Source organism: Artemia sp. Qi Xiang Cuo, chromosome 2, assembly GCF_049724085.1.
Source record: "Artemia sp. Qi Xiang Cuo chromosome 2, ASM4972408v1, whole genome shotgun sequence".
Lineage (NCBI taxonomy): Eukaryota > Metazoa > Arthropoda > Branchiopoda > Anostraca > Artemiidae > Artemia > Artemia sp. Qi Xiang Cuo.
The window spans coordinates 12,595,788-12,617,806 of NC_142795.1; the positions used below are offsets into that span (position 1 = coordinate 12,595,788).

General features: G+C 36.4%; 2 protein-coding genes across 3 annotated transcripts in view; one reads left to right on the forward strand and one right to left on the reverse strand.

Annotated features, from left to right (window-relative positions):
* LOC148954909 (xaa-Pro aminopeptidase ApepP-like) overlaps positions 1 to 22,019 on the forward strand; it is a 582,094-nt gene that overhangs the window by 291,389 nt on the left and 268,686 nt on the right. The window lies entirely within an intron of this gene.
* Positions 1 to 22,019, reverse strand: part of LOC148954910 (xaa-Pro aminopeptidase ApepP-like) — a 105,429-nt gene that overhangs the window by 14,520 nt on the left and 68,890 nt on the right. The window contains exons 11-12 of the mRNA XM_089103312.1: positions 8,418 to 8,651; positions 1,758 to 1,826 (exon numbers count right to left, since the gene is read on the reverse strand). Coding sequence (XP_088959438.1) covers positions 1,758 to 1,826; positions 8,418 to 8,651 — 303 coding nt within the window. The remainder of the gene's footprint in view (positions 1 to 1,757; positions 1,827 to 8,417; positions 8,652 to 22,019) is intronic.

The window sequence follows — 22,019 nt, forward strand, 5'->3', positions numbered from 1 at the left end:
ATTAGTTCAAGCACAAATAAGACAAAACAATGTACAAAAGCTAGCAACAGGCTGTGTTATTGTTCTAAAAAATGAAAAACAACACCACAAACAAAACACTCAAGCTATCTTGGTGAATTTTCATATTTAAATGGAAATATTAATGACAAATCATAATTTATAGAAAATAATATTGATGTTTAAAAATTTTGGTATTTATTCAACCAAGAAAACTTAGAAAGTTGCCAAACAGAAGTATTAAATTAAAAATATCAGGGTAAGAAAGCAAAACTAATAAAAAAAAAAGCCATTGTTGTCAATAAACATTCGAAACTCAGTCTAAGAGCTGACTTAAGCACATTTTGAGTCAAACTGCTCTTTTTAGAATTAGAAAGCGTGTTAAATAATTCCCTTTATCTAAAGCTAATTCTACTGTGTTTAAAAAGAAAATACCCAAACCCTTGCACCAAAGGTCACAACAAAGACATTGGCAAAATGCTTTATAAGTATTTTTCCAAGAGAGAAAATAAAAATAATGTCTTTAAGAACATCTTTATTTCAAAAATAGTAATGATTGACAACAAGGGAAAAAGCTATTGGGCAAGGTTTTTATAATCTATCATGGTTGCAGCGACAGCTACATAATTGGTAAGAAATTGTACCTTCAAGCTAACCCCTAATCAGAAAACAACAGTGTGGTTTTATACAAAGTATACCTGAAGAGAGCATTTCTCAATTAAGAAAAATCAGTCCCTGTTTCCAATCCTTACAAGAGAATATACCTGTTATTTTTTTTTTTTTTTGTACCGGTCGTCAGATCGGTCGAGCTGATATATACAGGAACGCACTGTCGTCCGAGAGAATTTTAAAAGGTCTTCAGTTTTTTTTTGCAACCGATATGTATAACCATACTTCTAGCTTTGTCAAACTGGATCTATTGGTACAAACTGATTTTAAATATCTCATTTGGTTCTTAGTATCAAAACATATCTGAAGTTTCTTTATCTTATTTTTTGGAAATATTCTAAAGCTTTGAGTTTAAGTTTCTCATTGAAGTGACCGTTAAAAATGAAAAATTAAAAACTAAAAATGAAAACTGTGATTGTTGTACAGCGTCTTTAAGGCCTAAAAACTGTCTTTTTTGAAGCATTTGATGATAATCAACCATCGAAATAGAACTAATCTTTCAGTGGTTTTTCATACTTCTTTTTGTATTGGGAGAGGGTTGCTCTCATCAGTATAATTTTATTAGTATGTTTTTTAGACTGAATAAAACGTGCTTAAAGAATTAGAACAGAGAATACCTCGATCATATAAAACCTGTCGGGAAGAAATGGCCCGCCTTGTTCTTATAACTATTCTTTAAAGTTAGAAATCAGCATCCTTTGATGTTGGACTGTTAATTAACGTATATAAGCTTAGCGTTGTTTTTTATGATTTACCTTATGTAGTTGTTAAATACCATTATCTGGTTTTAAAGCACAAGTAAGGGTAGCTGAACTTTTTACACTTTTATTATTTCTTGTGGTCACTTTGTTTCATTCAACAAAGCAAAAAATATATAAATGAGATGGTGACACCGTTTTAGACTAGAATTTAGACACTGCAAACTCAATTACACCCATAGCATCCATCAACTACTAGCACACCCAGTTATCCCACTCACCAATTGACATGTAAGTATTTTCTACGTAGCCTTTGCCTAAGTCCAGAGCTAGAAAGATAGAAAAAATTTTTTAGCAAGCAATTAATGCAGCTATTGAATCAATAAATTTTACCATCTGAGAAATAATAATTTTCTTCCAAAGAGCTTCTCTCGTCTCCTTCATCTCTCACTTGAATTGGACCTGTGGAAAAGGAAAGAGTCTAACATTTGATTTAGATTTTTAAAAGATTTGGAGATTTCACCATCTGGTACAGGTAAATTACTGGTCGGTTTTTTGTTTACCATATATTTTACAATATGATAAATAATAGTTTATTGGGTCATTGATGATGTACAAATTAGATTGACAATGTGCAAGATTCTCACGATATTTAACTCGCTTTTAATTATATTTTGATATGTTTTTAAATTAACCTAAATTTACCATTTGATAAATAATAATGCATTTTATTATCGATAAAGTGTACATCAAACTGATATTGTACTAAGTTTTTGCAATATAAGAACATTTTACAGGTTGCTAAATAGCCTTCACCCATCTCCAACTATTGGAAAACTCTTTTGAAGCTTAGTTCTGATAGAGCGTGAATATTTCGTTGCCTAGTGAAAATTGTTTCGCCAAGCCATAAAAAGTAAAAAGAATAAAACCACTTAGCGAGGCGATATTTGAAAAAAAAAGAGAATGGATGTTGAAAAACTTAATAACAAGCATTAGATCTTATCCTGTATTGTATGATATACGCTGCAAAGAATACAAGGAATGAGATGGCAAAGACACTTGATGAATCAGGTAAATATATGTATGGTATCTGTTCAATCTTTGAATAGCTCTTAATGCATAAAGGAAAAAAGAACATCACAAGCTATCACGGGTAAATTTAGGTCAGAAGCCCAAAGTACTCTCATTTTTTGTTCATCTCTTGAAGCAAAAAAAAAAAAAAAATCGCCCTCAGTGGGAATTGCCAAGCGATCTTTGTTTCACCCCATGAACTATTTTTTTCACAAGCAATTTTTGTCGCGCTCTGTAAAATCTTAGCTTTATGACCAAATTTATGGCGTCAGGCTGATAAAATTTTGGGCCGTTTGCCCATTTATACAATTAGTAAACCATTTGCCTAAGTTTTCTTCCTTGAGTCATATCTCTTTAATCCTCTTTTAAAGGAATTAACAAATGAGTTTTCAGAGATAAAACTGACCTTCAAGCGCTAAATGTAGGATCTCCTCTTCTAGATAAAAGTTAAATAAAAAAAAACGCTTTTAAAATGAAAGTAAAAAAGTAAATTGGAACTCAATTTGAACAGAAATAATTCCAAATATAAGTGACTTTGCCCTTTCAATCCCCCTATTCTTATATTAAAATTTAACTTGTTATCCCAATTCTTTAATAACAGTTGTTAAAACCCAAGGGCTGTTAAGCTGAAATAAGAAGTACTCTTAAAGTACTATTAAGGTTTCGCGTAAATAGAATAAGGTTTCGCGTATTATATATATATATATATATATATATATATATATATATATATATATATATATATATATATATATATATATATATATATATATATATATATATATATATATATATATATATATATATATATATATATATATATATATATATATATATATATATATATATATATATATATATATATATATATTTATATGAGGGGGTACGGTAAAATGAGGGGGTACGAAAAAAACTTAGGAAGGATATGTGAAAAAACAAAACGAACTAACCCCTCAGAGGCTGTGCCAAATGAAGGGGAGTTAGGAGTAAAAGAAAATACGGATAGAGAACGAACAGAGTCAGAAAACGAATTAAGAGAATATAATAACAGTGAGATTCAGAGTAGGCCAAGTAGCAGGAGTAGTAGAAGCTCAATTTCGAGTAGGAGCTCGCGGAGGAGCACTCAAATAGATATGACACAACAACTTTTAAATTTCATAGAGAAGGAAAGATTAGACAGAGTAGGAAAAGAGGAGGAAGATAGAAAAGAGAGAAAAGAGAGAAAGATAGAAAAAGAGAAAGAGGGGATAGCTAGAGAACGAAAAGAAGAGGCTGATAGGGTAGCCAGAGAACGAAAGGAAGAGGAAGATAGAGAACAAAGAGAAAGAGATAGAGTAGCCAGAAAAAAAGAAAGGAGGAGGCAGACAGAGAGGAAAGAAAATACATAATGGAAATGATTGCAGGGAGAAATTACCAAGAGCCTCAGAAATCGTCCACAATAGAGATAATGCAGGCACTAAACCTTCAACCAATGAAAGAAAATGAAGATGTACATTTATACATATACAATTTTGAAAAAACGGCGGAATTAAGCGGATTACCGAGAGAAAATTGGGTGACAAGAATACAGCCCCTCCTTAACTACAAAGCACAACTTGCATATAAAGCATTACCAATGGAATACTCAAGGGATTTTGAAAGACTAAAACAAGCCATTTTTGAAAAATTTCAACTCTCCCCCGAGCACTTTCAAAGAAGGTTTAGAAGCGAGAGAAAACAAGACAATGAAACATATAAAAAATTCGGGTACAAACTGAAAGATATGTGTCTAAAATGACTAGAGTTAGAAAATTATAGAATGTTTGAAGACCCGGAAGAGATAAAAGAAAAATTGACGGAAGTGGTAAATAAAACAGCAATGGAACCATTTTTAGAAAACACGCACAGAGAATAGAAAATATATTTGAAAGAAAAGAACCCAAAAACAAGCAAAGAAATGGCGGAAATGGCAAATAGGTGGACCGAAATAAGACAAGAAGTTAATGAGACATACATACTTCAACATAAATAGCATAAAAAAAATTGGCAATAGAAAAAGGTGAGAGGGTCCTTTCTGTGCTATAACGGCATTACTACGAAAAATTATGCTATAAACGTCCCAAGCTAAACTGACAAAAAACACAAATCAACGACAGCCTGGGCCCTGACCCATAATAAAGAAAAAAATTACGCATTTGCAGAGTCGCATAAAATATACGGAAAGTTGAACGAGGAATTCGTCGAAATGGCAATTGATTCCTGCAGTGACCAAACCTATGTGTGAACTGGCATAATTAATAGAACGGAGATAGACCATAAAAATAAGATTATAACATTATGTTATTATGGAGACAAGCACCCATGCCCGTCTTCTTGGGTAAGAATAGAAATTGCAAAGAAGGACGGTACGGTCCAGAGAAAAACGATAAAATTAGGCTTAGTACCTACGCTAGCAGTGGATGTTTTAGTAGGAGGAGACTTTGGAGATATCGGGAATCTCCTATCGTTAGAAGCGACTTCTTTAACAGAGTACAAATTACAAAAATACACTACGACGGAAAAATATGCCACTTCGTTGACAAGGCGGGAAGGTGAACCGGCCCATAAAACAAATGGGAAGGCTGTGCCACCCTATCGGAAAAACGAAATACATGATACGTGTGTTCAAAATGTTGATAATCCACAAAAATGGGATGCGGAAGTAATAAGACCACATAATATTGAAAATAAGACGCACGAAATTGATTTTTCAGGAAAATTTGTAAATAATTGAAAACTTGAGAACACTTTTAATGAATATGAGACGTTAACAAGCACAGGCCAAAATGAAACGCTGAGTGTACCAGAGAGAAATGAGACAAAATTTATTGTACGCGCTTTTCCTCGGAAAATTTGAGAGATTTTAGTAGAATATGAAAAACCAAATGTCAGAGTTCAATTCCCATTTGATGATGAAATATTTGTTTCTGCGGTAAGAATAAAAAAGACTAAAAGAGAGAAGAAAGATATTAAGCGGAACTACAATAAAGAAAGACAGTCGAAGATGGACACTGAAGTCCAATTCAGATTTCATGACGATTTATTTAATGCTACTACAAAACAAAAGAAAACTAAGAGAGAGAAAAGAGATATTAAACGGAGCTACAATGAAATTATTCAATCAAAGAAGGTGGACACTGGAGTCCAAATCAGATTTAATGATGATTTAGTATTTTGCGAGAATGACAAAATTGAGAAAAGTAGAGATGAAAAGAGGAGTGTAAAAAAGAGACATTTGGAGATTCAGCCTGCAGTGGCGAAAAACAAAAAAATGTTGGATGGGCTGTGCCTTGAAAACATGGATAATAAGGGGGGGAAAGAGGTCAAAGACCCATGGGGAATAAAAGAAGATGGTTACAAAAGAGAGATGAATGACCTACAACGGGTTGAGGGAAAGTTGGGAGATATTGAATGTCGAGTCGGATTGAAAAAATTTGGAAACGAATCTGAAATTAGTATTATCAATTCAAAAGATGTGTCGATCCTTTGTGAGGGGGGGGTTCCCTTGGGGAAGATCCCCTGCGGGAAGTCGCAAAAGGTAGCCATTTTCCTCAAAGCACAACTGGCGGACAAGTTGTGATCCCTTTACCGAGATTTGGCCTTTCTGATCTGGAGTCCTTGGGGGATACTCTCTCCCAGTCACTTCATACTTCACCCAAACCGTTGCCCAGCCACCCTTTTCGTAGCTGTTATTCTTCATGGGAGTCTAAAAGTATTTCCGGCAAATTGTATTCAGTGGGAGATGTGTCCCAATTTCATTTTCAATTAGCATCAACGTATATTCTTCAGTTAATTATCCCAGGGGAGGGAAACAAGAAAAAAAAGATTCATGAATCGCTCAGATTTTTACTTCATTTTCCTGAACCCTTATCGTTCTCACAGGCCTGTGTATTTTCGGCCTTAGACTATTTGAAATTATGCCAAGGGGCAATTTTCTGTTTTATCGAAATTTGGGGTTGTTTTCACAGATGGACATTAAGAGGCTAGTGCAGCCAATTTTTCACGATGGCTGGCATCATCACATGTGCCAGAAATTGATTCTCTGCTCCTCTCAAATGTAAATTCGTGAGAGCAAGAAAATTTTTGTTTTTGATTATGCTGTGCACAATCAATTTCTACGAGTCCCGAGGACGACATCCTGCAATTATTTCCAACGGAAGAGGAAGAGAAACTACTGAAAAATGAAGAAAACTTCATAGTACCCCACACTACTCGGCAAGGCAGAAACCCTCGCACGGTAGGAGCTCTAAGGAAGAAATAAACCTGGAAGACCTGGAAGACCAGAGGAAGATGAAAAAGAAATTTAGTGTTTATTTTAATTTGATTTTGTGTCTGAATTTCCAGTCAATCCAACGGGGATGTGGGCCATTTATCTTAGGAGGGAGGTGTTGGAACCCTTGGTCCCAGTTTTTTCAGACAAATGTCCCTCCCAGATTCATTTCTTTTGGCCCCTTTATTATTTTCCTTCCTTAAGTAATAAATTTTAATTTTCCTATTATTTTTTGACGCCATTTTGGGTCCTCTTAACTGCGTACGTGCTTAATAGACCACGAGGGAAAGAATTGTGCAGTTAGGGAGGTCGGCCAGTAAATTAGCAAGTCCAAGGATTGGCTGGAAAGATTCATTACCACCCTAGTAACCCCCGCCGCATGCTGCGGCTAGCGGGCTGGGAGGAAAAGTCCCTTTTTTAGTTAGTTCTTTTTATACCGCGTGATTGTTAACACAGTAAGATTTTTCTATGTACTCTTTTAATTTTTCAGCTTAGGTCGAATCTAAAAGAGTTGGTTAGAAAACCTTATCGGTAAATTTTGGCTTTAAATGTGGCCATAGACCATCCGATCACGTTAGTATACAGAACCGTTGGAGTAACCGCGGAAATCCCACTAATTTGGGACCAAAGAGGGATCTTCCCCCTCCAGTAAGTGGCATAGCAGCTCCTTTCGCCATTTTTGCCTTTAAAAGTGGTGACCCCGCACGATAAACCTCCAATATCACCCAATCAAAATTTTGAGATAGCCATTTTGTTCAGCATAGTCGAGAATCTAATTAATATGTCTTTGAGGATGACTTAATCTCCCACAGTTCCCGGGGGAAGGGCTGCAAGTTATAAGCTTAGTCTTACCCATCAAAAGTTAAGCGTCTGAGAAAATTTGCCTATTATATAAAATTTGCCTATAGTAAATATTTTTTAAATAACTGCAAAGTAATTGAACAGCATAAAGAAATATTGGACTGATTTATCAGGTAGCATTTTGGTCTCGCCAGCTATAATATTAATTGTGATCAATAAACAATATTTAATTGTAAGAAATATGCTTTAGTATATTGTAATCAAAAATGTGTCTTTCTTTCAGTGGCAGATCTCGGGGGTGAGGGCCCCCTCTAGCGTAGTCTAAAGTAGTGTAATTTACTTAATTAACTCAAGTTTGCATTAATTAAACTTGCTCCTAACGCAAGTTTATCGGATCAACCTATTTTGTGCCCCCCTAATATTTTTTATCAGATCAACCTATTTTGCCCCCCCCTAAAAAAATCCTGGATCCACCCCTGATTTCGTTTCAGTTTTTATTTCATGGATTGCACTTTACTTAAAGTTTGTTACTACGGATTGTTTGACCAAACGCCCTCTTAAACTTGAGGACGCCTACTACTTCCTCCTTCAACCCTCACACTCAAATTTAACATGTGCATAAATATATGTCGAGAATAATAATCATCCCTGAAAAACTGCACCCTGTAAATATTTAGTAGCCTCCTGGAACTCCAATTTTCTGAAGCAGCACTGTTTAATTTCAACCTGGGGAGAATGCTTTCATGACGCTCAAGTTCACATATACTTCACAAACTAGAATAAAAATTTGCTTCAGGAAAGGGAAAATTTGCTTAATTTTTTTCTGAGAATTGATGACCTAATTTTAATGACATGAGTTTTGGCCTACCTTCTGTCGAAGCTAAAGAACTCACCTTCATGGACACTAAGAAAAGCACCAATGCCATGTCCTGTCCCATGTCTGTAATCTAAACCTGCACTGTACAGTGGTGCTCTTGCAATAATGTCTACATCTTTGTCAGTTGTTCCCTCGGGGAATGTTAAGAGTCCCAAATCTATGTGTCCCATCAATACCCTAGTGTAAGTTTCTTTATGCCATTCAGTTGGCTTACCATAATGCAGTGTCCTAGTCACATCAGTTGTACCATCTGAAAAAAACAAAAGCTTCATAACTCGTGTAACTAAAATACTTCTCAATCGTTTGATTCGCTTAAGATTTGACACAATCAATCCAAGTAAGTTCTAGAAGGTGGGGAGATTCAAATTTTCTTGGATTTTAGAATCGATTGATTAGATTGCTTTTCTAATATATTATATTTGAAATTAAATACCTTGTAAAACAACAGCATGAAATTGATACAAAATGCAAACGTAAGAGCAATGTATTTCAAATTTATAAGAGTTCCTTGCAAGGTAGCTAATTCCACGACGTGTTTATTGGCTAAAATGAAGCATAAATGAAGCAGAAAATCCGGCATAAATCTGGTAGCAATTCAGTAAGATTTATAAAGATCGCCCCCCTCATGAGGGGATGGATTAACTTTTACAGAAAGCAGGTTTTGATAGTTAATTTCTATTATATAGAGAAGCTCTGCCCCCTCCCCCTCCCTGTCGAAGGGAGGGGAGGGAGGTGGAACTCACACCTATAGACACCTATAGACCTATAGACCCCTATAGAGCGCCAGGTGGGAGATTCAAGAATTTCTTGGAATAAATATCATTAATAAGTTTTTTGGGAAAGGTCGGGCCATGCAGGGAGGGCCAGGAGTCAGCTCACATGATTTTTGGGATAAAATATAGTTATTACGTTGTTCTTTTTGTCTTTTTTGGGGGTGGGGACGGAGGGGGGGGGGGTCAGGGAATTTTTAATTGAAGTTATCAAGTATTTTGCAGTTGGTTGCACAGGTTGCATCAAGACATGGCTAATTGCAGACAGAGAAAAGCCAAGACAGATAGTCCAAGTAAATTGAGAGGCAAATGTTTAAATGGCTGGGGCACGGGTAAATGACGGGAGTATGGATGACTTTCTTATTGGACACATACTTGTTTGTTAGTTTTTGGAAAGGCATGTCTGCCTAGAGTGAAGGACCTTGAAGACCTAACAGAAATAGGTCTTCAAGGCCATATTCAGAGGAAGGGTTAAGGAATTTCAAACCCCACCTGAAATGCTTGTCCGATTTGTAGAAGCGTAATAAAAATCAATAAAAACATATTTTTGATGCGTTTTTAAAAGTTTGATTGACCCCCTCCCCCCCATTAATTTATAGTTTTATTATTACATCATTAGAAACCGATCTCTCCTTTTTTCTGTGATTAAAAACCCACTCTTTATATTGGGGGTGTTTCTAATAGGTTTCCTTTTAAACATTGAACATTTTAAAAACTACCAGTCTTGGCTAAATTAAACTGTTATTGTGTTAAAAATCCCTTTGGTTGATTTCTCCTCTGAGTTACTTTTAGGAGCTCTCAGTCACTCCAAAAGCTTACATTAAGCTTTGAAAACTGGGAGTAGAGAAAACTTGGAGCGATGAGAGCTAAGCGATCAAACTAACTTTTTATATCAGCTCACCTATTTAAAGGAATCGATCAGTTAAAAGACATTTTTTTTTTAGGGGGGTCTATTTGAATTTTTGAGTCTGGTAACAAGTACTCTTTGAAAGAAGATGTGCGCCTAATAAATTTTATGCTACATTTTTTTTTGCTACATTTAAAATACTGGAGTAATTCTTTGTTTTGGCTTTTGTAATTTTTCGATTTTTTTTTGTTTTTTTTGATATGTTAACCATGTTTACTGTTTTTTATGCCTTTTATTTATTTTTTTTTCATTTATTTTTTTTTCTCTAACCTGTCACTGTCTACTATTAGCTTTCAATGTAATTAGTATTTCAGTCGTGGTAACAAACTGTGCGTAAGGAGTGACTCGACTCAATAGTAATCAAAACTCTAAAAACGGAATTTTAATATCAATAGATATGTGAAAAAGAATCAGCTTATTATGCTGATTATAAACATGTAAGATTCATCAAGTTTAGTGTTACCCCATCAAAAGCAACGAACCTGAGAAAATTTCCCTGATTTTTTAAATAGGAAAGAAACATCCCCTAAAATTTTAGGAATCTTAATGAAAATCACATCATTAGATTCAGCGTACTAGAAAACTCTTCTATAGAATTTTAGAGCTTCTATAATAGGCAGCGCAACCGCGCTGCCTAATTAAAGAACGATGTTGGTACAATGTATTTTTTATTTTTCGTTTTCTTTTTCCATACCAGGGCACTTCGTATCAAAGGAGCTGTCGTAGTAACTTCGAAAAGGGCTCATTCAATTGGAAATTGAAGTGGCTTGTGCCCTTTTATTAGTCGAAAGTGGTTGGAAGGCAACTAACAACCCTTCCACGCCCACCATTTCCCCAAACTCATCCAATCAAAATTTTGAGATAGCCATTTTGTTCAGCGTAGTTGATTTCCAGATAGACATTGTGTATTTGAGGAAGACACTCCTCCACAACCTTCAGGGCAAGGATTGTGAGTTATGCCCTGGGGGCATATAAGAACGGTGTTGGCACAATTTACTTCTTTTTTTCCTTTCGACCAGGGCGCTTCGTATCGAAGAAGTTGTCTTAGAAACTTCGAAAAGGGCTCATTCAATTGGAAATTGGAGAGACTTGTGCCCTTTTTAATAGTCGAAAGTGATTGGAGGGGAACTAACATCCCTTCCACGCCCACCATTTCCCCAAACACATCCAATCAAAATTTTGAGATAGCCATTCTGTCAAGCGTAGTTAATTTCCAGATAGAAATTAACTTCTTAAGGAGGACACCCCTACAGCCCTCAGGGCAAGGGCTGTAAGTTATGCCCTGGGGGTATATAAGGTTTTTATAGAAAATATTGTCGTAGAAACTTCAAAAAGGCTCAGTCGATTGGAAAGTCAAAGGGCTAGTGCCTTTTTCATTATTGAAAGTGATTGGAGGGCAACTAACCCCCCTCTCATGCCCACCTTTTCCCCAAACACATCCAATAAAAATTTTGAGATACCCATTTTGTTCTATGTAGTTGAAAGTTCTGGAAATTAGGTCTTTGAGAATGACAACCTCCCCACAGTCCTCAGGGCAAGGGTTGTAAGCTATGCCCTGGGGCCATATAAGGTTTTTATTGAAACTTGAAACTTGAAAAAGGGCTCATTTGATTGGAAATTAAAAGTGCTAGTGCCCTTTTTAATAATCGAAAGGGATTTGAGGGAAACTGACCTCCCTCTCTCGCCCACCTTTTCCCCAAACACATCCAATCAAAATTATTAGATAACCATTTTATTCAACGTAGTTGAACGTTTTGAAAATTAGGGTTCTCTGATGCACTGAATCTGAGGGTGTGATTTTCATTAAAGTTCTATGACTTTTAGGGGTTGTTTCCCTCTTTTTCGAAAATAAGGCAAATATTCTCAGGCGCTTAACTTTTGATGGGTAAAACTAAACTTGATGAAACTTATATATTTGAAATCAGCATAAAATTATAATTCTTCTGATGTATCTATTGGTATCCAATTTCTGTTTTTTAGAGTTTTGGTTACTATTGAGCCGGGTCACTCCTTACTTACAGTTCGTTACCACGAATTGTTTGATTACCCCCTTAGAGCCCTTAGTGTAAGGGTTGTTATGCCCTGGGGTAATGTAAGGTTTATATAGAAAGTTGTTGTAGAAATGTCAAAAAGGACTCATTTGCCTGGAAATTGAAAGGGCTAGTGCCATTTTTAATAGTCGAGAGTGAGTGGAGAGTAATTAACCCCCTCTCACGCCATTTATTTTCCCAAACACATTCAATCAAAGTTTAGAGATAGCCATTTTGTTCAACGTAGTGGAAAGTTCTGAAAATTATGCATTTTTGGATGAAAAACCCCCCAGAGCCCCCAGGGTAAAGGTTGTAAGTTATGCCATGGGGGCATATAAGGTTTTTGTAGATAGCGTTGTCGTAAAAACCTCAAAAGAGGCTCATTAAATTGAAAATTGAGAGGGCTAGTACCCTTTTTAATAGTTGAAAAGGACTGGAGGTTAAATAACCCCCCTCAGTAGAGATGACCCTAAAGCTCCCACGCCCACACCTTATATGGGCATAGAACCACGTGGTTTATGGTTTTTGTCAGTGAGAATGAAAAAACAGGAATTTTGTCACATTTATGGATGTTTTATGGTTTTTGTCAGTGAGAATGGAAAAACAGGAACTTTCTCACATTTATGTCTGTTTTATGGTTTTTGTCAGTGAGAATGGAAAAACAGGAACTTTCTCACATTAATTTCTGTTTTATGGTTTTTGTCAGTGAGAATGGAATAAAAGGAACTTTCTCACATTGATGGATTATTGAATCTAATGGGGACATACCAATGACACTTCCTTCAAGATCTTGTTCTTGCTCCAGGCGAATGTTATGAGTTTCCAGGAAACAGTTAGATCACGTGTTTCCTTCTCAGCCAATCAGAGGGCTTGTTACATATTAGCGGCGGTGGGACTATAAGTAAAGGATTTTTGCTATAGTTTTTATTAGTCTGTGAATAGAATTCAAAGGAGTCTGAAGAAGAGTTTTGACTTTACTCATTTGGATATTTATTTGTAATAATAAGTGGAATATTTACCTTATTAGAAGTTGATAGTGGAGTTGATGCTAAAAATACAAGAGCACCAAACATTGCGGTGGAAATCACGAAAGGATTGCGGCTTTGTCTGGAATGGGATGCAGTATATGCAAGATATGTGATATCCTTGAGCAAATTTAAAATGGAAGATCAATTATATTTTGCCGCAAAAGTTGATAGAGCACATGTGAATAGACTTCAATGTGCTTTAAGTGCATTAGTGAAACATATCGAAGACAATAAACTCTATCGCTAATTATACATGCTTTTCTGGTTAGGGCTAGCGAATCAGGGTCAGTCTAGAGTCAGCAGTCAGAGTGAAAGGATTGAAAAATGAATAAATTTGAGAAAGAGAGAATTAGATCAAATCTAGTGTTTATGGAAAAACATATGATTTTTGATGATGATTTTCTCTAGTTATCTCTTCAACGCAGGATATGCTTTCGGGGAACAGTTGACAATATAATGAAAACTGATTCTCCGTCATCGGATTATTGTATGAAACTTTTAAAATATGATTCAAATGCTCATACTCAATTTATTGATATATTAATTGGAACAAGGCAGAATCATATTGTGGATATACTTTTGAAATCATTGCCAATGGATTCAATGTAGATGGCTCCTCCTTCGAAAGAGGTAACGTTACAGAGTTACTCCTCTCCCCTTTCCTACACTTTGAATTTATCAAGCGAAGACTATCAGTTTCGTTTTAGCTGTGAGAGAGTTGACATCGGAAATAAAAAAATGTTCTATATATGTCCATTGTGCATGTACACTCTTGGCAGTTGGACTCAATGTGAGAATTGTACAATTATTGATGACTATAGTGAAAAGTGTAAATTATGTAATCCTTGTAAATTACATAGAGGCTATCCAGTACAAATTAAAGGATGTAATTCATGTCTTGAGGAGGTGTGTGACTCTCACCCTAGAGGACACCTGTGCTCCAATTGTCACAATGATAAATGTGATCAGTGGGAGAATACTTACCCCGCTATGATTGGAAAGAATCCTAAACATGATTTTAGTTTATTTCTACGAGATTGGTATCATCGTGGATTTAAATTATTCTGGGAAGAGGAATCTGGTCTACGATTCAACTGTTGGGGTAACAAGACAATTTGGTTTCTACGTCATCGCTGTGACGACACTGCCTACTATGACTATAAACCTAGTGATTTTTATTTGGCAGTTACCGAATGTGATTCACCACTTGAAAACACTGTATGTGATATTGCTTCAAATAGACAGATTGAAACTCGTGAATTTCATAATATGAATGCAAATAGTATCATTGACTATACAAAGAGATATGACAAGAGTGAAGTTATATTGTGCTGCAGAAAATGTGACCCTGACATTGCAGTCAATCAAGATCAATATACAGTGAATCCAAATGATTTACCAGCATTAGTGGTTCATGACAGTTGCCTATACACTGATGTAGAAATCTAAAGTGAAGATTTAAAGACATTGTTGTATATATACATTTTATTAATAAACAAATTCACAAACATTTTTTAAGCACTTTACTCTTAGGGCACTGAAATCAATACTATATAGGTCTGAGAGAACATTTTCCACTAGAAATTCGTTCAGACGGGGATTGTCACTATAAACGTGGAGAAACTGCTTGTAAGTATAGCCACGACATCGGAACACAAAATATAGTATTGCATGGAAGCCACAGCTTTTAGTATTTAGATCCTGCACCCTCTTTCGATTTTGAATAATAGTTTTCCCACTGCTCTCAATATAGTTGCTGATGTGGGGTGTGTAGAATGTATAGGGTGGACCAAGAGGATCAAAAAATTCAAATCGTCTTCATTGTTTGATAGATGCACAGCCAATGACCCGTCAGCACAGTCGATGGACTGCTATTAACAATAATCAAGGTATTGTTTGCGCTTTGAATTTTTCCAAGATAGTCTGAGGGTAGACAATAGGATAGAACACTGTCTAGTAGGAAACAACCTTTGTAGATTTTTCCCCAAGGGGTTTCACGTCGTTTGAGTTTGAATAAGGCAACATGCTAGTCCAATTGATTAGCGCGTGCGCACTATTAACTTACGCTTCTGGTGAGTAAGAGGCGCCTATCCTGTGTACCAGGACATTTCAGTGCACTGGTACTGTGTCTCTTAGTAAACATTTCTTCGGTTATACCATTTTCAAATAGTTGCGAATCATGATCTAGGGTGTGCATGGTCAGCTCATACAATGTTCTATAGGATTTATCAAAGGATAGTTTGTAGAGAGGGGTGATGTTTAATTTGCAAATAAGAGATGAACGTCCAAACATTTCGCATTTTTATGGACATCCAGTCCATGATCCTGTTGCACTAGCGCTTTTTACAAAGGTCAAAGCAAGTTTCGAGGGGATTTCGCCATTGATAAAGGATGAATCGGTGAAGGTGCGTGACCCCTTGGCAATATGACGTTGATTGGTGATTGTATGAGGAACAAGCAGTTTAATATTATTTCCATTGGCTCTTAGTTTTTCCACGGCCAAAGTAACAGAACTCATAACCTGCTGTTTGCGTACATGAAGTATTGCCGAGGTGAGGGAGAGACTTACATCGGGATTGGCAGCAAGTTCTTTTCTCAATATGAAATTGGATGGTGCAAGCGTCAATTTTATATCCACTTTAACATTGGGCGGCAGCCATTGGGGTATATTAAATATTTCATGGTATATTTTTCCAACTAGCTATAACTCACTAGTTGTAGCATTTTTAATCGCATCTGAACTATCAGTATTAGTAATATAATCCTATCCATTGGATGCACCTCTCAATTCCCTGTATGACCTGGGTTTCCTCAACATGAATTGAATGTAGCTTGCATAGTTTGAGAGATTGTTGCTTGTGCTCACCAGCGTGCCATTGATGTAGACACTAATTTGACGAAATAAATTATGTAATATACAATTTTCATAGGATATTCCATCGGCCCGAACTGGCATTGTATTATCGGATTTCCAAACTTTCATTTGTAAATCTATAAATGTTGAAGACATGTCCATAAAGTAGTCTTCATTGGAATAAATTTGAAAGTGGATATTATCGGAAAGGGGTTGTTGTGGGTAAAATTTTTCAGAGTAAACGTGCTTGACACTGATATAGAAATTATCTTTATGGATTATATTACAAGATGAGGTTATTGAAGGTTGAGAATCCTTATCTGACATGTAGGACCTCATAGTGGAAGCAATCTTGTTTCGATTTAATAATTTTTGTCCTCGGACTTCTGGTTATATCACGTGTTAGCTCTTTCATTCTTTTCTTTGACAAAAGGGTTGATGTCTTTCGTTTCCAACCTGAGTAGAGACTGATGAGTGATGCATTGTTTCTTGACCTTTTTAAACCTTTACCATTTTGTTTTAATTTCTCGCCAAGGGTTCGCGCACTGTACTTAAGATTTTCCGTAGCACATTTTTTAAAATCCTTGCCAGAGCCCCAATCGTATAGTGTAGAGGATGCAAAATCTGTCGCAGCCGGTACAAGATATTTTATAGCCAGTGGTAGTGAAGAGCGAAACAGCTTAGCAAACCAACTGCCAAGACCGTAGCCAGACATTGACGAGCGACCTTTGTAGTAGTCCATTCCATTACCCTGTTGTCTTGGGCCAAGAGTATTAACATAGCAGTCAATATCAGGACAAGTGAATACCACTTTTCTATTAGACATCTTGCTGTTGAACGATGGGACGAAAATGACATTAATCACAGCCAAACCTTTTGAAATTGCTATGGGATCACCCAATTCAGTTCTTAGTGTTAACTGACAGAGTTCCAAATAGGAAGTGTTTACAGGAATATACTGGACATGCTTTATATTGTAGTGGTCAATAAGCTCTGGATTGTTTTTTCGTTCAAGAGCTCGTAGGAGGGGAAAATTTGAATTACCAAACCGAGATTTTCCACAAATGAAGCGTAGAGAAATATACAAGTGTCTGTGGAGAAGGCAGGTGGATAGTCAGCAAAAATGAAATTAGTGTTTCCGGCACTTTTGCCACTGATTATATTGAGCTTAAAGCCAAGAACATCCTTTACGTTATCATTGAGAATAATCTTTTCGCTGGCAATAGGTGAACTAATGTAGATCTTGCCCTCCTCCTTTGAATAGTTGAAATGAAAAGCTCCTTTCTTACGAGCAGAAATTCTTTTATTAATAGAACGACATAAATCATTCATACAGGTGAGTTCCTCGTAGGGTAATTCAATATATGGATAATCCAATGAATTGATTTTTTGAATTTTTTCTCGATCGTTAACGAGTGATCAATCATCATGTTGATCGCTAATGAGTGGCCAATCATGGGGTCTAATTTTTATTTCATATTCACGATCCTTTCTCAGGATACAGTCAACAAGAGCCACTTCATACTTTCCATCAAATTTGATGGTGGGGGAGAGTTTCGTCCAAAAATCACTTGTTTTATTCAGATCATTGTAGAGAGGATCAGAAACATTGGACATGAAAGTCACATAGAAATCATTGGGCATTGTTAATATAATAAGCACTGACACAAGAATCAAAATCCGAGTTGTATCCTAGCGAGCGAACAAGCAACTGTTTCTTGCCCCTACGAGTACGACTCTTTAATATCTTTTCAATTTGATAAATTTCACTAGTGTTTCTAACTTTTTGCAGTTCATATTCATAAAAACCACCAAGAATCTCATCATCTTTGGTGTCTCGCAGTCGATATGTTATGGGCTCGGTGTCCAGGATTTTGGACACTTTAAAAAGTTCGATGCTCCATAAATAATTCCCCTTTTCAAAAATATTGGTGGTTCTATTAATTCGAACAGTATCACCAACATTGAATTTCTTCTTCTTTTTCTTCTCATTGACATTGGAGTATTGCTTTAGAAAAGCATCAAATGTATTTTCACTGAGGTGAACATCCTGAGGGCTAGAGTTGGATAGAGATCGATGTGGTCGATGGTTGTATATCCGCATGATTTTATCTAAATCATGAATAAAAGCCGGTGTATTTTTCAATGTACAATATCTTGAAATTAATAGACGAATCGTTCTTATTAATCGTTCAGCCAATGCAGCCTTTATCGGGCTGTGACAATGATAAAGTGTTGTATTATATTTCAAAAGAACCTTTTGCACATGGGGATTAACAAATTCACTGCCACGATCCGATTGAATTTTTCTATACGAATCCTGTTCAAGAATACTTTCAATGGCCCGAGCAACTTCAACACCTCTCTTTGACCGTAAGAGAACGGCACTGGCTTAGCGACTAAAGATACTGATTGCCACCAGAATTTATTTGTAGGGTGCATTGTGACGCCGTTGAACTGCGTCTAAAGTTAAAAGATCCATTTGCATTAAATGCAGAGGGAAAAAGGCTTTAGTTTGTCGATATTGTTTGCCACGAAGCCTGTGATTCCGATGTATTGTTTAACTCGGTTCATTCTCTAGATACTTATTTGCTTTTTTCAATGTGATACTTGAGACAGCCTTGGAAAGCATTTTTGGAGAACTTCAGCTTACCGCTTCACCAATATTTTCATAGACACCTTTGAGAACTTCATCCATTTCGTACGTAAACACGTAGTGTAATGTCCACTTCTATTTTGCACACTGGAGGGTGAATCAATTCGTCTTCGCTTTTGACTAGCAGCCACAGGTGTTGTAAAATCAGTGGTGCTAGTATTTTCAAATATTGAATCTTCTTCTTTTTTAAATGGTGTTGATGTTGTTGGTCGAATATCTTAGAATTTGCTCTCTTGGTATCTTTAAAATTTTGTTATTGCCAATTAGACTTTTGGGAGAGATTATACACTTAGAAAGGCGCATAAATGAGTGTCAACGGATAAAAGTCCTTTACGATTCATTACCATATCACAAATTAAATCAACTAGATTATAACCTATTCCCTGAATTATAATTTTCTTCCCTACGATGTTAACCTGAGATCGATCGCCACTTTAAGTTATGAGATAATATAGCAAAATTTTACTGTATTCCTAATATAAGAGGGGCACTAGACTTCCAAATGTCGATGCACTTGATTATCACTCCTCTCCTGTGTTTTTACCAAATCTTGAAGTGATGACCACTATTTAGAGGGGTCGGTGATAGGGCTCTCGATAGATAGTTTATGCTTATTCATGCTCCGCACTGCATCTTAGAGTAAAAGCAGTTTTTGTCATCGGCAAAATTCTCATCATTATTGAACTTGATTAGATTGTCTTCAAAATGTTCGACGGGCGAGAGGACAAGTTCAAATGGTGTCAATTTATAGGGTTTTGCCATTCTCTAGAGAAAACTGTTCACAATTCCTACAATTATTGGCAGTAAAAGTGTTAAAAAGCTACCGCCCGCCTGAAGGAGCCGTTTTCTTTTAAATTTTTTCACCTTTTTTTTAAAATCCAATGCACGTAAAGTTGAAAAATGTTTGTTTTTCTGTTTTCTAAAAACATCTGGCAGTTGAACATTTCCCTCAGTTAAATTTAAAAAAAGTTCAGATATTAGATTAATGAAATCATTGTCAACACCATGTTTAAGTATGGCCTTCCTAAGCAAGGGTTTTGAAGTGCTTAAAACGGAAAATAAATGCCGTTGTTCGTGTAGTTTCTTCAGTGTCATAATGGCAACTAATAGCCTTTTCTAATGTTCACCGGAAGATATACTGTAATTTCATTGTCGAAAATGTCGGTGACTACATGTAGATACTCGGACGTGCTCTGATTAAGATCCAGCAAAATGTAACCGTAGGGCTTGCTAGTCGCCTGAGTGTACGCTGACAGCAGAAATTTAGGGGCGCTGGGGTTTATCTGTTTATTGAGAGTTATTAGCGAGATAGAATCACGAACAACTCGATAGATAATATAGATAGTCCAATTCAAAGCAAGGGTTCGCATACATTTGCTCTGATGAAACAGATTGTGTAGAACTAGGGTTATGGAAATGTGCTCATGATGAGATCGAACAATGAACAGTTGTAGCATTTCCTGTGAGAACTGTTCAATGGATTCAGCCAAATCATCAATGATTAGCCACGAGTTCGATTCAATACTATTGAAAACATCAAGTCCCCGTATGAATTGTATTGGTATGGTTGTTGCAATTGCTTTTATTTGATCGTAGGACTCATGCCAAATACTATAGCAATAAAAGATTTTTTTCGGTTTTTCCAAAAACATTTTATCACAATTTTGAATTATTTTAGCTAAAAGTGTTGTTTTTCCCGACATTGAGGGCCCACACAGAAACGATCTGAAGGGCGTTTTAAATTGATACATGCTGTTGACAACAGTCGGACTATAACTAACTATAAACCGTATATGTCCGATGAATAAGTAGTAATTTTCCCATAGATCTATCTATTCAAGAACAACAACTAAAAACAATATTTCATGGCAACATTTATTACGACAATATGAAAACAAATATTTCTTCAACATGAACACTTGTTCAACAAGAGCCAGACAAAATTTCATGGTCAACATGAAAACTCTATTTGTTCAACATGAACAATGATGACACTTTATAAATAAACACTTATTGTCTGTACAACACTTTTGTCCATCAACAGCACTTTTTGCAGCAAAAATCAACACTTTTCTGTACAAAAAAACACTTTTCTGTACAACAACATGAACACTTTTATGTAAAATAACATGAACACTTTTCTGTACAACAAAAAAAAAACACTTGGAACATGATCTAGCACAGTTGAACATTACAGCGAATTTAATGGTGGCCCCCACCCCCCGGGAGCCGGCCGGGGGAAGGGCCCCCCACCCCCCGGGAATCAAGTTGGGAAAACAATACAATAGATGTCGTCACTGCTAGAGGTTAGTGGTTGGGTTAGTTGGGTCAGTGGTGGTGGTGGTGGTTAGTCAGATTAGTTTATCCAGACCAAGTTGATTACGATAGTCTATGCATTCAACTCGGTATGAAATACGATAGTGGCAATGAGGCAGGACACTCACACCATTCTCGAGCACATAGACTTTGTCAGATATACATGACATTGCATTTTTTTCCACTCTCACAGTATAATTTCTATACTGTAGAGAGCGAATTGCAAGCACTTGTGCTCTCGGCACTAGGCTACTTTCTACACAGTCTCTGTACACGCGCATGTTGAAATTGCTCTTTACAAAGTGTGTAGGCACCCCTTTACATGTCTTCTTTTCATCCACACTATATGTTTCAATGCAATAAACTTTAGGGCCCTGGAACACCCCCCTGGATATCAAATCACTCCCCGTCTCTGGTTTTAACATTAATAGTTGGTTGGGGGCTTGACGTTTCCCAAACTCGGGATAGAGTGATGGATTTCAGTTGGTGAAATCCATCCGCGAGCTGATGTGTTCCCCCTTTTCTAGATCACCCAATAAATCTTCGGTTCCATTTACCTTTAGCGGCAAAGAATATGTATCCCCAAATTAAACTTGAACCTCCCCCTCCCGTGGCCATTGCACCTTGCACACTTTGTAAAAAAACGACAACATGAGCTTTTTTGAAATTTCTAGTATTGAACTGCCGCCTACTATATTCTTGTTCAGTACCACATTTCGCTTTTTCCTGTGTAGAAGAACCATGCCAGCCTCTATGCTCGTGAATGATGTAAAATTGGGATCGGCAATAATTCGTGCACACTCTAGTGGGTCAGTCACGACATCGCAGCGAGATCTGTTACGAAAGCTTTCACACATTTTTTCAAACGCTGAATTTAGAATGAGCTTGTACAATTCCTTCTCTACCTTGGAGTTTGCCCTAGAACGTTTATCGACAAAGGTATTAATAAACGCCATTAAATATGGTTTGTGATTGAACTGTAAGACCCTGTGCATATTGGTGATTTTGAAGCCATTGTTCACCATCCAGTGCAAAAGCACATGTTGAACAACGATAT